Source organism: Oryzias melastigma, linkage group LG6, assembly GCF_002922805.2.
Source record: "Oryzias melastigma strain HK-1 linkage group LG6, ASM292280v2, whole genome shotgun sequence".
NCBI classification, from domain to species: domain Eukaryota; kingdom Metazoa; phylum Chordata; class Actinopteri; order Beloniformes; family Adrianichthyidae; genus Oryzias; species Oryzias melastigma.
The window spans coordinates 20,607,690-20,624,222 of record NC_050517.1 but is presented as its reverse complement, the minus strand read 5'-3'; the positions used below and the strand labels follow the sequence as shown (position 1 = coordinate 20,624,222).

Here is a 16,533-nt window from a genome sequence, read left to right as displayed (position 1 = left end):
AGGGCGGCCCCGTCAGAGTCTAACACCCCTGTTCCAATTTAACACACGTTGGTGAAATCATACCAGCTAAAATGAGCACAATAAAAGAAGAATAAGGCAGCAAAGAGCCAGGAGTCAGCAAAATGTGAATTGTGTGTTTGAAAATTGCCAACATACACGCTTCTGTGTGATTGCAGTTGTTCTTAAAACAGTGTAAAAGAAAAATATGTTGACAGTTTTCAAATATTACAAATGTAATGGGTCATATTGTCTGATTCAGATGTATTACAACAGTGCAGCTGATTATATAGACTAGAGGTCTGCAACCAGAGTCTGTGGGGCTGACTCTTAATTTGAACAAAATCTGGGTTTGTAGTTTTGATTGTCTTGTTTCAGTTTTTGTTTTTGGTTTTGGTGTTTATACCTAGATTTTTAGCACTTCAGATAAATGAAATTAATGGAAAAATATTTTAACTACTTCACATGATCTTTCTATATGCATTTTTTGCATTATTTTTATAATGTTTTTTTTTATTCTTCTCCAATGTTGTCAAATTTAGAATTGATAGTAAAATGAGAAGAAGGGATGAAGGCTCAACAAAGTATTAAAGTTACATTCTTACTTCAGAATCTTAATTGACACAGGGTGCACTTTATTTTGAAAAGAACTTGCATGCATTGGTGTCAAAATCAAAAAGTTAAAAGTGTTCAGTGGATGAAAACAAAAAACTGTTCAATTATTGTAACATTTAAAAGCTACATTTTGAGGTAAAGCTTTATTGAGTTTTGGTTATAAGAAGCTGGTCCAAGTAGATCTTTTTTTTTTTTTTTTTTTTTTTTCTCCATGTATTTTTCACCTTGGACCCCCAAACTGCCGCCTCTCATCACTGGTATCCCGTCGTGGTTGTCATTTAAAGGCAGGAGAGCTTTGGATTTACATCAGTAAGCTTCTTGTTTTAGCGCGCCCTCTAGCGGACATTGTCATGAACTGCGTGGGAACTGCGTTGCTATAGAAACTACAACAGAAAACACGTACAGATGTGGGGTAAAGTGTCAACGTTCAGGTGTTCCTAAAAACACACATAATTTCAGAAAACAGTCCCTATGGCTCACGTGAGAACGTATCGATCCAAAGTGAAAGTCGGAAACTGGACCGAGGATGAGCTTTTACAGAAGGTTTGTATCAAAACTTTATTGACAAAACAGTAACGACACACAGGCTAAGAGCTAACCTCTAACAGAATATTTATTTACACTGTAGTACGCAGACAACTATCCAATTAAAGTACATTTTTCATTTTGTAAATAAGGTGATAACAATGTAAATTAACAGATTTAAATAAAGTTTACTTTGTACCCTTCATTAATAATGTTTTTTTAATCAGAATTCATTGGTAATCATCACAGTATTGCTTTATGGAGTTTGAGGGGAAAAACAACAAACATAAATCAAATAAAAAAATGACTCCCTCTTACTTAATATTAACATTCCTTCACTTCAAATGTGCGTATTTACATGTAACTTTTACTCAGTTACAATTTTTACCAACTTTTTAAAGCAAATTGTACAAATAAGAATTATTTTATTGCATTTTGTTTTGTTTGAGTAGAATTATAGTTAAAAAAAGGTACATACTATTTAGTCACAATCCATAACATTTGTCCTAAGCATGAAAAATAAGATAGAGACAATAATAAAATAATTGGCCTAAATTGATATTTTTTTTAATTATTTGCCAACACTTTTGCAGCCATAATGAATGAAGAACCACAAATGCAACAGATCATCTTGGGATTATTTACACAAACATTGCCAGAAAAGCAGCAGTGACGAATGGCAAAATGTAACTAACACCACAAATTCATCATTTACACTAAAACAGCATATTGTGCATTTATTAAAAAAAATATATACAGATATTACAGTTTGCATTTCAGATATTTGTGCAATTATTTTTTATTTTTGTTATTTGAATTTATTGGGTTTAGATTATAAATCATATGTTGGGAACATTAATCATTTCAAGAGTAGCTTTAAAAATATTCAACCATTACTTGAGAAACTTTCCTTGGCATTAATACTGCTCTCACTTGAGTATATATTTGCCTGTGACTCTCCTATGTTTACGTTACCACTTTAATGATGAGCATGAAATCACAAAATCACCATAAAGGTCCTATTTTTTACAATACAATTCCTGTTAAACAGATCAAAACTTTAAGTAGTCAATAAAAGTAATAAAGATGTGATGTTTTAAATAATTTTCAAGCTAAAATTATTTAAAATGGAAGTGATGGACTTTTTAATTTAAAACATTTGATTTATTTTTATTAATTGATACTTTTTGGTCGTTTGAACAGCAGGCTCCAGTCCCCACTGGGCTTGTTGTTCTCTTTTCAGCCACTAGGGTGTGCTATTATAAAATCTCACTCGTAAAACGCTTGGTGTTTGGACCTGGACAGAACAGTGGATCACACCCCTTTACTGCAAATTGCTAACAGTTTAAAGTAGCATAATGTTCGAGTAGTTTTTTTTTTAATATAATCAATATTGTAATTGAATCAAAAAGAAAAAACTGAATTTAAGAAAAAAATAATTTAACATGGATAGCTGTCTGAAATGTGTGAAATATATGATATCTCTTTAATTATTTCAATTGTATTTTCATTTTCAATTTCATTCTTTTCTGTTTAAGCCAAGTAAACAACCCATTTGCAGTTTTACAAACCCTACTGGGGCAGGTTTGTACAAATACGCAGCATAACTTCAGTGACAAATAGTAATTGCAGTAATAATCCCCTTGGGCTCATATAATGAACCTGAAAGAAAAAAAGACCAAAAAGACTACAAATGCAGAAGCAATTGAGTCAAAGCAAATTCAATATTATTTAATTTTACCAAAATATTAAGAAATGTGGTGAAGACGAGTTTTTGAACGTTAAAAAGACATAATGAAGCATTCAGGAATGTGGTTGCACACGATCGTAAAACAGGTCTTCTGGTTGCCCTCAAGTTATGGGAAGGCCTTGGAGGGAAGATATAAATAAAAGGTTGTTATGTAGAAATCAGAAGGGTTGACAAACTGTAAAAGAAAATATTTTAGACAGCCACCATGAATATAACTGCAAAATTCTGATTCATTTAGGAGATTACAATAAAATCAATCGCTATAACCTCCTGGTGATGTCAGACAAAATGGCGACAGGGCCGAAAATGCGATTTGTTACTTCTGGTGATCGCATTTAGAACGGTAAAGCTGACAGCTGAACGCTGTTTAACACAATTTTACGTAATTAATAGAAAGTAAACTTACCATTTTCAACAGAAAAATGTGCAATAGTTATTTTATGAATGCCGTGCTGAACTTTTTTTTTACGTCCTGTCTTAGATCGTTCACAAATCAAAATACATATTTGAATAATCCTTCAATATTTGAAGTTCTATTGAAAATATCGACCTTTCATTTGATCAGATATTATTCTTTTGGGTTCTGTTTTGCTTGATGTTATTCCCGTGTGATTTAAGTGCGATCAAGCACAAAAACTGATGGAAATTCATGTTGACATCACATAGTAGAAGCAGCCAAGATGCACATTGCTGCATGTCAGCCGCACGTCTTTCAACTGCACCCAATAAGAGGTAATAAGAGGTATTTGTTGTTTTTTGGGGTATTTTAAGGGGTAATTGTAAAAACAGGAATGCTTTTAATAGGAATATTTTTTGATGGTCACAAATTTTGTTTACCTTTTTTATTCCACAGGGATCAGACACTATGAGAAACAGCAAATGGGAACTACATCAGAAAATAATGCAGCAGTTATTAGTTGTTGTTTTTTTTATTGTAAGACGTTGAAATTGTTTTAACTTTAACTCTGTTCTTTAATTTGTGAACCATCTTAGAAGGAAAAATGACCAGATAGGACAATCATAAAATAAATATTGTATAAATTCTGGTTACTATTGGTTAGGTACCTTTCATTAGTTACATAAAATTGCTTTAAACAGCGTTCAGCTGTCAGCTTTGCCGTTCTAAACCAACCTCTGCACGTTCGCCGTTTTGTGTGATGTCACGTGAAAAGGGTCTAATCTAGAATAATAATAATAATTAAAAGTGAAGTTGTAATAGCATGTCTTTAAATTGAAAAAAAGTGAAAATATTTGAAACGTTCTTTTTGCAAAATACTTACCCTCCAGAGTGTGTCTGTTATGATTTACATCTTCCAAACCAAATGTATTGTTTATTTATGGTCATTTTTTTTGCTAATCTTTTTTCCTTATGGGAGAGTTTAACTAACAAAAATGCACAATGTACATCTGGATGTTGGCTTTCTCTAGGATGCAATGCAAGAATATCTGGAGAAGAAGGAGAAGGGAGAGCTCTACGTACAGAAGATAGATCTTCTCAGGCAGAACATGTTACAACCGGTAAAAAAGCTAAAAATGTCTGACAGCACACAGGAGAGCTTGCTGCCAAATTACTGTGTTTTTTATGCGTGCAGGTGAACTTGTCAGTGACGACTGATGGAGACGTACACTTTGGAGACGTTGTGATGTTAGTGAACGTTGGAGCTGGGAACAGGGACCGCAGCGCCGTCAGCATTGACGCTGACGTGAATAGTTTAATGAGCGCTCCGTCTCCCAGCATTCCAGTGTCTTGTGGGGTCAGTGCAGGAAGAACTATCCAACCGTGCACACGCACTGCTTTCATCGTTACAAGGTAAGTGCTCTTCAAATCAGCAGAAACCCTTTGCCCTAACAGCACTTGGTGACACGGTTTTGGGACGTCCACAGTGTTGATGGGAATCCTGACGGATCCGTCCTGCATTTTGAGCAACGTTTTGCTCTGAGAACGCTGAGCGGCTTTGCCAAAGGGGTAAGGAAATGTGGAGAATCCCAAACACTAAAAGATCTAACAGAGTTTGTAGCATGTAAATGGAATATAATCATGCAAATGTGGCCCTCTTCAAGAGGAAGTCAACCAAGAAAGATATAGAAACAACCGTTAAACACATCCGTTACAGCTCTCGTTTAGTTCAAAGTTACCCATTTATGAAGAGAATATGTGAACTTTTAACTTTTATTAACACCTTTCCTCAGCTTTACTTGACCAGTGACATGAGAAGTTTCCAAAAGGTAACCTTCTACATTAGTAATCATTAAAGAAGAAAATAAGAAAAGTGCATCTGCTCATTCATATCATTGTGGTTTCATTCAAAGTGTGCAAAAAAGTCCCACCTCCAGGAGGTGTACCTGGATGACAGTGAGAGCTTTCTGTCATGCTGGAAAATAGTGCACCTGGATCCTCTGGAAAGACTTGAACACGAAGGACTTCCAGTTCCAGTAAATCTTCTTGGAAACTGACATTCGTGTAAAGGAAGGCAGTGTTTGTTTGTGTTCTCATTACCTGTGTTACATTTTCCCCCTGCAGGCAAATGTGGAAGTGTTGATCGTGCATTGCAAAACAAACCAGGCCCTTGCAGTTTTGGGAGATCAAGTTCTGTGGTATTTTATTTTTGTCCTTTTTTTAACAAAAATGAAACATTTCTATAAATAAATATAAGTAAAATAAATATAGTAATAAAAAACAGCAGATTAGCAAACGTAATATGTTTTTCATATGGGGAAAATTTGCAAGTGTATTAAAAAATGAAATAAACAAAAAAATTAAATATATATTTTAGATTAAACTCAGGGAAAGGAATCTGTTGTATTAAGCAAGTTTTATACTAATACGTACAACTCCATGTCTACTTGTGTTATTAGTGGCCTTTTCACAATTCCACTGTGTGTTATCTTCCTGCAGGACAACATTTGGTAAAGAGTACGAGGTGACCGCTCACACATTCTTGGACTGCCACAAACTTGAAGAGGAGAACAATCACTGGGTGTTGAGCACCTCTGACCCTGCAGGAAATGGCCTTGTGCTTCTTAACCGCCAGCAGTGATGCAGACCATATCAAAACATGTTAAATAAAGGCATTTCTTCTGCTTTAATCCCTGACTTTTTGTATTTGTTAAGTAATTGATCTATTTATGGATACATTGTACACAGCATTGTAGAAAAATGCTGTACAATAATGACAATAAAGATGCCAGTTCAGATGAGGAAAATGAAGTGGATGCATCAGAATGGGTATCTCCTATTATAGCAATCAACATTCCTGCTACAATCTGTTTTCATCCCCTCCTGATTAACAACAAACTGAATAAAGAAAACCTCAGAAGTGCAGTTTTAAGATGAAATTTTGGAATTTTTGTGAGAAAAATGCCACAAAAACATAATAAAAAAACAATTTTCTTTAAAGTGTACCTTTAACGCTTACTTCTGACAGCAATAGGTAAAATGTTACCATTCTAAATACTCCCAAAGAGTTTAGATGACACTATTGAATAGAAGAATATTATCTATGATCGAGACATGTTGTATATTTTAGTAGTGCATTTAGAACTGGAATACTGGAATTGGTAAAACATTAAATATATATATTTTTAAAAATGATTCTGATTTTGCAAGAAAACTAATAATTTTATATAAGCATCACTGCAAATCCTACAAAATAAAAGTATGGTGTCTCTTAATGAATTTATTAAGCATAAAAATGAATGAAAAAAAAGTATAGGAAGCAACAATTTCAAAAGATGTGTGACTAAAATAAACTCCATTCCCTAAACAGACTTGTGTTTAGCACATACAAATATGATAGCACAGAGCCCTCACATTCTGCTATTATGATCTAACCTTTTTATTATTATGGGTTAGACTTCTGTTCTTTTTTTCCTTTTTCATGTCACGTGGTTATTTAGGTATATTGTAGGTCACTCATTTTTCCAAGAATGACTTGTGGACGTGCGGGGCGCTTTATTTTGCAGCTGTTTTGGACGGAAACAATCGCACTGCCTATTCTGTCGAGAGCTGGTGTCTCTTTTCCAGCACCTTAATATAGATGCCAAATGAAATATAAATGAGGAGACGTGTGAATGATACCCCTTATCGGTGACGACGAGAGCGTCCGCGCCGTCAAAAAAGGGCTTTAATTGTAGTCCCGAGCAAAACAGGTGGTAGCATCCACGGACGGAATGGTAGCATCCACCAGCTTGACTTCTTCGGCGCACTCGGGGGTGCGTTCAAGACACCAACGGTTGGGAACCGTTGTCGCGCTGCGTACCAAAGTGCCGCGAGACCTCCTCTGCCCGTGCGGGGGTTTATGAACGCCGTAGAAGCTCTGAATGAACACCTGCCAGTGGAAGTTTTTATAAAATTGGCCCCACATTACTGCAGAGTACACAACAGTTTGTCGAAGGATATTTTTCTTCTGAAAAGCGGTGAGTTCTGCAGCTTTCATTCACAGTTTTGACTCTCATTGCTTACATTTTCTGTTGTACTTAGAAGTTAGTAAATAACTTTAAATATATTCGCGCGGGATAAATAGGTTATCATGTTGTCATATTTATCAAAACGCTAACAAAAATAAAGTAATTCAAGAGTGTATTTACTTTAAATGTTTGATAATTAGACTTACTCATTGACTTAAGCCTGTGTTACAGAACCGGAAGTTGTTTTTTTTATACACTTTGGACCCTTTAAACCAAAGCACAACTACTCTGTTGAAGAAAGACTTAATTGTTAACTTAATTCCACTCATAGAGAGAAGATCTTTCTAACAAAAAGGTCAACAACCCCTTTACCTGCCTACTACATAATTTACTTTTTTAAAAACATAGGTAATAATGCTGCAAAAACAAAGTAACATTTTGAATTGATTTTATTTTGCTTTTGTTGCTTTTAAAAGTCTTCCAGATAGTTCATCCAAATATTCTGTTATTGTTGATAGTAAAAATTAAATTAAACATCAAAAGTGCACTTTTTTTTAAAATTTATTAGTTATTTGTTTGAGCTTCACAGTTTGGAATATTACTGTCATTTTCTATAAAAATTTATTCATGTGCCAAAAGATGTCAGCTATATTTTATTTTTGACATGTGGAATGCTTTCATTACTAACTTAATCTTGATAGTTAGAAGTGGGTGTAACATGTTTAAAAATAATCATAATCTTTAAGTTGTCTCATTTTGTGTGTACATTATTACATTTTGTAAACAAACTGAATGCAATTGCATACTTTTTACATCTTGCCCCCAAAATTGATTCATCCAGACTTTTATTCATCATCTCTACTTATTTTAATTATTGCAGCAATATATTAATCTGTTCACCAAACAACAATGTGATTATATGGTCATTTATAGGTCTAACTGTAGATAATTTAATATATGGTTTCATGTTGTAAAGGTGGTTTTTCTATCTCTTCTATCTCCATAGTTTGATGTATACCTGATTAAAGATGAGCTTTTAATTGAGAATAGTGTAACTCACCAAACTCTATATCAATCATCATAGGTACCAGCTGGTATTTCAAACTTAACTTCTCTTTACTTGGTATTTTATTGTACATATGAATATATTTACTATTCTGTACACTGTAGTGACCTCCGTGCATTAAACGGTTAAACTATCTGTTCTTTTCAATCAAATAATGATGTTAAATCAGTTGAAAATGTGCTCTTTAACCACCACACCTATTTACATGCACGTACATGTTTGTCATAAACTATTTTTATCCTAATTTTCTTGAATTAATTTTTCCGAGGTGCTGTTTGTACCTGTCATGTAGCACAATAAATCCCTGTACAACTCCTGTTTTGCACATCAGTAAAAAATTATTATATATAATAAAAGCTTTGACTGAATTCTATCAGCATATTTTGAATCCATAGATTAAACTGAATGCTTTGAGATGAGCAACAGGTTGGTTCGGTTGTCACATTACTGCCATCTTGTGGTTGTAGGAGGAAATGACAACAAAGTGGGGAAAACAAATCTACACAAAACAAATGCAAATTACAACAGTATTTCACAGCTCTAAAGTTCAGTAAAAAAGTAGAAGAGACTTCTGGTCACTCCTGGACATTCATTTTGGCTTTTAGAAATAATCTTTATATTTGATAAAGACAGTAAACACAAACTGATAGGAGTGTGTGTCAGAAAAAGAAAGCATTTGTGGCTGTTTTGGTGAATCATCCAGTTGACTGTCCCTGTGCACTGCTGCCTCCTGGATATTTACTCGAGAACATTCAAACTGATATATATATATATTTTTTTTTTACAAAGGTCATCATGGCAGTTGAAATCCCGGGACTGGTGTCTGTGATCATTTTTTATATTTGTATTCTGGCCATCGGGGTGTGGGGATCTCACAAATCCAAAAAAGTGGAGAAGACATGTCCTGGCAGCAAGAGTGACGTTTCTATTGTTGGTGGCCGCAACATCAATGTCCTAGTTGGGATTTTTACTATGACAGGTAAGCTATTTGTTACAAATATGTATTTTGTGTATCTACTGTTTAGTAACTGATGACTTTTCTTTGCTTAGCCACGTGGGTCGGTGGAGGTTATATCATGGGAACTGCTGAGGCCGTTTATTCTCCAAATCAAGGTCTCATTTGGGCTCTGGGTCCGCCTGCTTACGTTTTAAATTTCTTTTTGGGTAAGTAGCCAAAACAAATTCCAATACACAGCTCAAGGACTTTAAAAAAAAAACTATTTTGCAAAACTGCTGCAATAATTCATCTTCTTTTATGTTATCTGCTATCATAATATTTTGACTGCGCCGCTACATTGACACTCCAGATTTTTTTTTTTTTACTACTGTTTTTAAGCAAATTCAGTCAAAATAATCAATGAAAAAACAAATTGAACAAAGGAACTTCCCACAGTCAAAAGAACTGTGGATAAAGTTGTTCTTAGCTCAGTAAACGGTGCACTAAAGAATGTTCTCGGACATGAGGAGGACGTTTGTTTTGCCACTGATTGTCTAAAGAATGTTGTCCTTGATGCGCTGAGCGATGTTTCTTTTTGATGGCCTGTGGTAAAAGATTTGCTGTTTGATGCATGAAACCCAGACTAGAGTCTGGTGTTGACACAACCTAGAAAACAGCTCATTATTGTGCGTGCTCATGCCTAGAGTCTTAGGTGCATTCCGGTGCTTTAACAACCTATAACAGGAATTTGGAGACCGGGTTAAAGACAGATTACTAAGGCAATAAAAAAGGCAAAAGATCAGTGTTTTTGTGAAATTGGTATTTTTAAACCCTTTCTTATCAAAGTAAATTATGTTAAAAAAAGATCCAGATTTTACTAAAATAAAAAAATGCTTTCGAAGCTAAATTGGTTAAAGATTAATTTTATTCCTAGAAATTTCAAAAGATGGAGTCTATCCAAAAGTGTTCCCACTGAGAGTTTGAAAACAGAGTTAAGAATTTTCAGTACACTAGAAACCACAATCATCCGAATTCAGAGGCTTTGACGACAATATATTTGACTTGGACTTTAACAGCAGTGACTTGTGATTTGACACAGACTTAGCCCTCTGACTTGCAAAATACTTGCTATTTATGTTTGTAAATCAGACTCAGAAACATAACTGTACATCATTTGTCTTTATTTAGGGGATTTCATAGGATTTACTTTTCCATCTCTGGGTTACCACGATTGCAAATGTGGAATATTAGTTTTTTTATAGATAAATCCTTTAAAATTTTTGAAGTGGGGGTACATGAGCTCAGAGGCAATAGTTAATATGCTTGCAAAAAATTGATAAATAAATACAGTTTACCTGTAAAGTATACATGGTCTGTGTAAATACTCTGTTGTTCAAAGGACTTAAAAGTAGGGGGAAATTGATTTGGCGATATATATTGCAATATTTTATTTTTCAATATTTGAATCGATTGGAAATGTTGTCAAGATATTTATATCAGATTTATTTAATTATTTCAGAGCATCTTACTTTCGCTTTCCACCTAAACCCTCGACCGTTAGGTTGGCAGCACTGGACCAAAACAACAACAAGCTCTCGCAAGAACCATCTTGTGTTCAGTTTTCAGTCAGCCTCACGGCTTTTGTTGTTATGAGACATGAACTTCTTAGTTTTTACTCGGGATTGGTACCAAACCGAAACTATGCGATACGTATCGCATCATGAGAGATGCATCACCATTCATATTGTATCGCCAGACTCTTGCCAATACACTTCCCTACTCAAAAGGACTTGAAATATTCAATAGTACGACTTGGACTCGTCTTGGGAATTGTTGGTCTTGACTTGGGACTTTTTGGTCTTGAGTTGGACTTGCCTTGAGACTTGTTGGTCTTGACTTGGGACTTGAATTGAGACTTGTCTGTCTTGACTTGGGATTTGTTGGTCTTGACTTGGGATTTGTTGGTCTTGACTTGGACTCAACTTAGGACTTGTTGTTCTGGACTTGGTCTTGACTTGGACTCAACTTGAGATTTGTTGGTCTCGACTTGGACTCGACTTGAGATTTGGTCTTGGCTTGGACTCGGCTTGAGACTTGTTGGTCCTAGCTTGGACTCAACTTGAGACTTGGACTCAACTAGAGACTTGGTCTTGACTTGAGACTTGTTGGTCTTGACTTGAACTCAGCTTGAGATTTGTTGGTCTTGAATCGGACTCGACTAGAGACTTGGTCTTGACTTAGAACTTGCTGGTCTTGACTTGGGACTTGAAGGTCTTGGTACTTACCGACTTTTGACTTTGAATTTACCTGTGACTCAAGGACAAAGAATTGACACTTACTTGTGACTTGCAAAGCAAAGACTTGGTCCAACCTCTGTCAGAACCACACTGTCAAACATCACATGTTCAATTTGGTTGGTCCTAGATATAAACATGTTTATGTCCAAAATTTCCTAATGTATTTTTCTTTTTTCCGTATTTCTTCCAGGCGGATTGTTTTTTGCCAAACCAATGAGATCAAAACGCTATGTGACCATGTTGGACCCTTTTCAGAGTCGCTACGGCAACACATTCACTGCAGCTCTCCTGGTTCCTGCCTTGATCAGTGACATATTATGGGTAGCCTGCATCCTTGCTGCGCTGGGTAACTAACTTAATGCAGTTTGTTTCACTTGGTTACTTCAAGTTTAGTCTTAACTAGTTAATAATAATAAGTAGTAGTTAAAGGATTTGCAATTTATCTTTTTTTTTTTTAGTTTCCACAAACATTAGCTACATTTTGTGCTAAAGATGTGAGAAAATGAAAAAATAAGAAAAACTTCTAAATTTCTTTTATTATTTTAGATAAATCCCATATATTAGAGGACAGCTTTTCCCTCTTTTTCCTCTTCTGCATTACTCTTCAGTTCTGAACAATCTCTTTGAAGGGAAGCTCTGTTTCACCTGAACACTGCCTCTGTGTTCACAAATACACCAGTACTGGTGCACGTGTCCAGTTCCTAGGAAACAGCTCTTTCTGAATGTTTACAAAACTATTTTTTCTTTAATGAAAATGCTCCAAAACAAGATTTTTTAAAAATTCCATTCAGCAAAGTGTCCTATGAGATGCTGCTGCTTCAACTATCTTTTGTGTTTTTCCTATGTCTGTCCATACATCTATCTATCTTTCATACTTTTCAAATTTTATTGAAAAATAAAATTGAATTAATACATATCAGAAACCACAGTCTGTGGTTTTGAGATAAAGCAGAGAATATTTGCAGAAAGAGACTTTTTCAAGCGTGGGAGCAGTATTTTGAGGTAAAACATAATAACAAATGAGCATGAAAATCAAGGAAACCTGCTTTCCAATAACAAGCACATGCTGGTATGCTGGTAAAATACTCCTATAAATCTTGTTGCAATGTCAATTCATTGAACTAAACAGGACTGAGTTTTTATGCTTGAGAATGGATTACACAGAAATGCTGCTAGAATAAGAAATTACCTTTGCAGCTCTGCAGATCTACCCAGTATGCACCAGTCAAACCTAAGTTCCTATACTGTCTAAATTAACTCGTAAGTAAAATGATGCAGAGTATGTGATGTCCAATTAAATTGCTTTAAAAAAAATGTGATTTTTTTTTTTCTTTTTTATCATATGTTTGGCATAATATACAGGAGGGACGATGAGCGTAATTCTGGGCCTGTCGTCTACCATTTCCATCATCATCTCTGCAGCGGTCTCCATCGTCTACACATTTCTCGGGGGCCTCTACTCAGTTGCTTACACCGACATCATTCAGCTTTGTTTTATCTTTGTCAGCCTGGTAAGAACAAGCACACAATAAAACTTAATTTAATGAAAAACTGAAAAGAAGTGGTGGAATTAAACAAAACAACAAAAACAAACAATATCCAAAATTTTGAAATGCTGAGTGAAACTTTTTTGTCTGTTTCAGTGGCTCTGCGTCCCATTTTTGGTGCTCAGTCCTGCAGTTGGCGCCCTCTCACAAACACTCCCACTAAACCAGACGGCTGGGCATTCCTGGGTTGGAGACCTGCAGTTGGAGGATGCAGGAAAATGGGTTGATCAACTTCTTCTGCAAGTAAAAGAATTCCTCCGAAACCCTATAAAGCTTTGACGGAAAATGCAAACCTTGTTATGTCAGTAATACTGTAATATTCTGCATAATCGCAACACAACGCTACGGTTTTAAGTGCCTTTTCATCCACTTCTTGTTAGACCCCTTTGCAAATTCCTCAGCTATTGGATGACTAAGCCTGTGTGTTCTCCAGGCTCTAGGTGGACTTTCATATCAGGCTCTGTATCAGAGAATCCTCTCTGCAGCCTCGTCTGTTCAGGCTCAGATCACATGTTTTGCTGCAGCTGGAGCAGTTTTCCTTATGGGAATCCCCTCGGTTGTAATTGGAATCATGGCTGCCTCTGCAGGTATTATCTCATGCAAACACTGTGTGCAGTGAATATAAACACTTTCAGACTTTTGCTCTGTAACTGACGTCACCTTCTCAATCCCATCTTTTTTTCCCTCTGCTGGATTTCTTTCTTTTTCCTTTTTCTTTAGACTGGAACCAGACGGATTATGGGCTACCCCCGCCTATTGAGCGTGGAGATTCAGGGAAGATCCTGCCACTTGCTCTGCAATACCTAACACCTACCTGGGTCTCAGTGCTGGGCATTGGTTCTGTGGCTGCAGCCGTTATGTCCTCCATGGACTCAGCACTGCTGTCCTCAGCATCTTTGTTTACCAAGAACATATACAAGACCACCTTGAGGAAAACGGTGTGTGTTGTGTCTATTTGCCGAGCAAAAATGATTGAAGTTTAACTTTGAGTTCTTGTTTTTTTGTTTTGTTCCGCAGGCCTCAGAAAGGGAGCTGCAGTGGGTTATCAAAGCCTCAGTTCTGATTGTGGGCATGGCTGGGACGGGCTTGGCCTTCGGGGGCAGCAGTGTACTTGCTCTTTGGCTTGTAAGCGGCGACCTCCTGTACTGTGTGATTTTCCCGCAGCTGGTCTGCGTGTTGCACTTCCGCTGGGCAAACACATACGGCGCTGTAAGCGGCTTTCTCTTAGGTTTGCTTCTGCGGTTGCTGAGCGGCGAGGCGCTGCTCGGGATTCCTCCTACAATCCTGTATCCTGGTTGGAAGGAAGAAAACGGCATTATCAGTCAAAACTTTCCTTACAGGACGTTGGCCATGCTTTGCTCCCTGGTAGCTATCATTGCGGTTTCCTATTTGACAGAAGTGATCTTCTCTCGCCAGCTGATTCCTCAGTCCTGGGATGTACTTGGAGTACTTAAATCCAATAAGCAGACTGAGGGAGAAAACCAGCCTACCAATACTGATGAGATGAAATTAACTTTTTCTACAAACTTCTGAGTTAAACACGAAAAAAGCACAACTTTTGGGAAAGCGACTTCTTCACATTGGAATCGTTGAATGGAGGGTTCCACAATTTAGGGCGTATTTATTTTTCTTCATATGGTCCAAATCACTTAAAACTTATATATATATTATCTATAGGTATATATATATATATAATATATGTATATATATATATTTTATATATATACATATATTATATATATATATACATATATATATTATATGAATATATATACATATATTATATATATACGTATAAATAATATATGTATACATATACTGTATATACATATATTCATATGACAGGCCGCATATTAAACACACACTGTATATTGTATATATATATATATATATATTCGTTCTCAATATTTCGTTTTGTGGGAAATGCCTCCATCAGTGAAAACAATCACAATATAGCAACTATTTGTGTTTTTCTTTCCAGTTTATTTAACCCGTTGTCGCAAAGAGCCAATCAACCGAATATCTTCAGGTAAAAGCTGGATGGCGTCAATGACCTAGTTTTCATAGACCTTATTGTGCACGTGAGCACTACACAATCACTGGACAGGACACGTAACACTAACAAGGTCCTCTGCGGTTTTTATCGCCTCCATGTGGCTCATAAACCGTTGCGGTCTGTCATCCACACACTACTGTCTTCTTCAGCCATATGCTAACTCTAAGACCTTGAACTTTCATATCCTTTTGCAAGATATCGTCCCTAAAGGACCTGACAAACCTAGAATTACATTTACAGGTTTGCATGAAGGGATGCCACACAGTGCGGATTTGAGCCTCAAGCTTCGTCAGAGACTGTCTTTGCTAATTGTCTACAAATATGGGATTTTACTTGACTTAAAGACCCACTCCGATCATCTTTTCAACTATTTTAAAGGCATTCCCAATGCTCTTTTATTTATACTTATGCATTTTTTAGCAAAAATCAAACAACCCTGTCATTTTTATTGACATAGTTTCTGCAGGGTGCCAGCACTTTGTTAGAAATTCACCACTGATGCTCCTGAGAACTTGGAGCACACTGCAAAAGAGTTGGGCAAAAAATCAGAAAGAAACTCTTATATTAAGAACAAAATCTCTAGAAAGTAGTAAAATTTATTGTCCATTCAGCAGGTCAGTTTTACGTAACTATAACTCTTACAATATGAAATCAAAGAAACGAGGAGTTAAAGACAAGCTTTCAAAAACTGAAAAAAAAAATCAATTTTCTTCAACCTACATTTTTTCATTTGCTCCTGATTCACTATGATTTGAATAAAGAAATACTCACAGATGCTATTTTAGGCTTAATTTTCTTAATATATGTCCTCCAAAATAAAGTAAAAGAAGTTCACAAGAATAAGTTAAAAACACCACCAACAACAAAATCGGGAGTGGGTTTTTAAATATTTCTTGTATATGATTAATTTGTGAGATAAGTGAAGAACATATTTTGGGGCTAGTAACATCACCAAAAAGCAATGAAATTTTGTAATATTTTAAAAGTATTTATTAAGAAGTGGGATGTGTGTTTTACAAAGAACATCCACATGTATATTTTTTTTTTTTAATTTCCCTTAAAATTTTCCACACATTTTTTTAATTAGTTGTGATATTTTGTTTATTTTCCTAAATTATAATAACTAATCCAGAATTTGGTATAAAAAAAAATTGAATATTTTTAGGAATGCAATGCTTTTTTTTTTAATTGTCTTCATGGCCAGTCGATCAACTGCAATTATCACTTTTTTTTAAAATTCTTTGTTCATTTTTTTTATATTATTTTGGATAAATGATTACTTTGTTTACTATATTCTTTTTATGTCTGCATTTATCACTCACTGGTGTGTTTTGGT

General features: G+C 35.5%; 2 protein-coding genes across 5 annotated transcripts; both read left to right on the top strand.

Moving 5' to 3' along the window:
- Positions 1-851: 851 nt before the first annotated feature.
- cfap161 (cilia and flagella associated protein 161) lies at positions 852-5,974 on the top strand. 2 transcript variants are annotated; one of them, XM_024280811.2, is made up of 8 exons: positions 899-1,155; positions 4,316-4,405; positions 4,480-4,697; positions 4,772-4,853; positions 5,078-5,113; positions 5,198-5,320; positions 5,409-5,482; positions 5,784-5,974. In XM_024280811.2, the coding sequence occupies exons 1-8, from the start codon at positions 1,084-1,086 to the stop codon at positions 5,923-5,925; spliced, it is 837 nt and encodes a 278-aa protein (XP_024136579.1). In that variant the 5' UTR covers positions 899-1,083; the 3' UTR covers positions 5,926-5,974. The 2 variants fall into 2 exon arrangements, with proteins under 2 accessions (XP_036068286.1, XP_024136579.1); XM_036212393.1 differs by lacking the exons at positions 5,078-5,113; positions 5,198-5,320 and having other exon boundaries at positions 852-1,155.
- Positions 5,975-6,748: 774 nt separating this feature from the next.
- Positions 6,749-15,888, top strand: LOC112152310 (high-affinity choline transporter 1). 3 transcript variants are annotated; one of them, XM_036212391.1, is made up of 10 exons: positions 6,752-7,303; positions 9,150-9,339; positions 9,411-9,524; positions 11,785-11,940; positions 12,957-13,105; positions 13,238-13,384; positions 13,575-13,728; positions 13,862-14,079; positions 14,159-14,266; positions 15,123-15,888. In XM_036212391.1, exons 2-10 carry the CDS (start codon positions 9,156-9,158, stop codon positions 15,129-15,131), a joined length of 1,239 nt encoding a protein of 412 aa, XP_036068284.1. In that variant the 5' UTR covers positions 6,752-7,303; positions 9,150-9,155; the 3' UTR covers positions 15,132-15,888. The 3 variants fall into 3 exon arrangements, with proteins under 3 accessions (XP_024137571.1, XP_036068284.1, XP_036068283.1); XM_036212390.1 differs by lacking the exon at positions 15,123-15,888 and adding an exon at positions 14,370-14,529; XM_024281803.2 differs by lacking the exon at positions 15,123-15,888 and having other exon boundaries at positions 6,749-7,303; positions 14,159-14,829.
- The last annotated feature ends 645 nt before the right edge of the window (positions 15,889-16,533 follow it).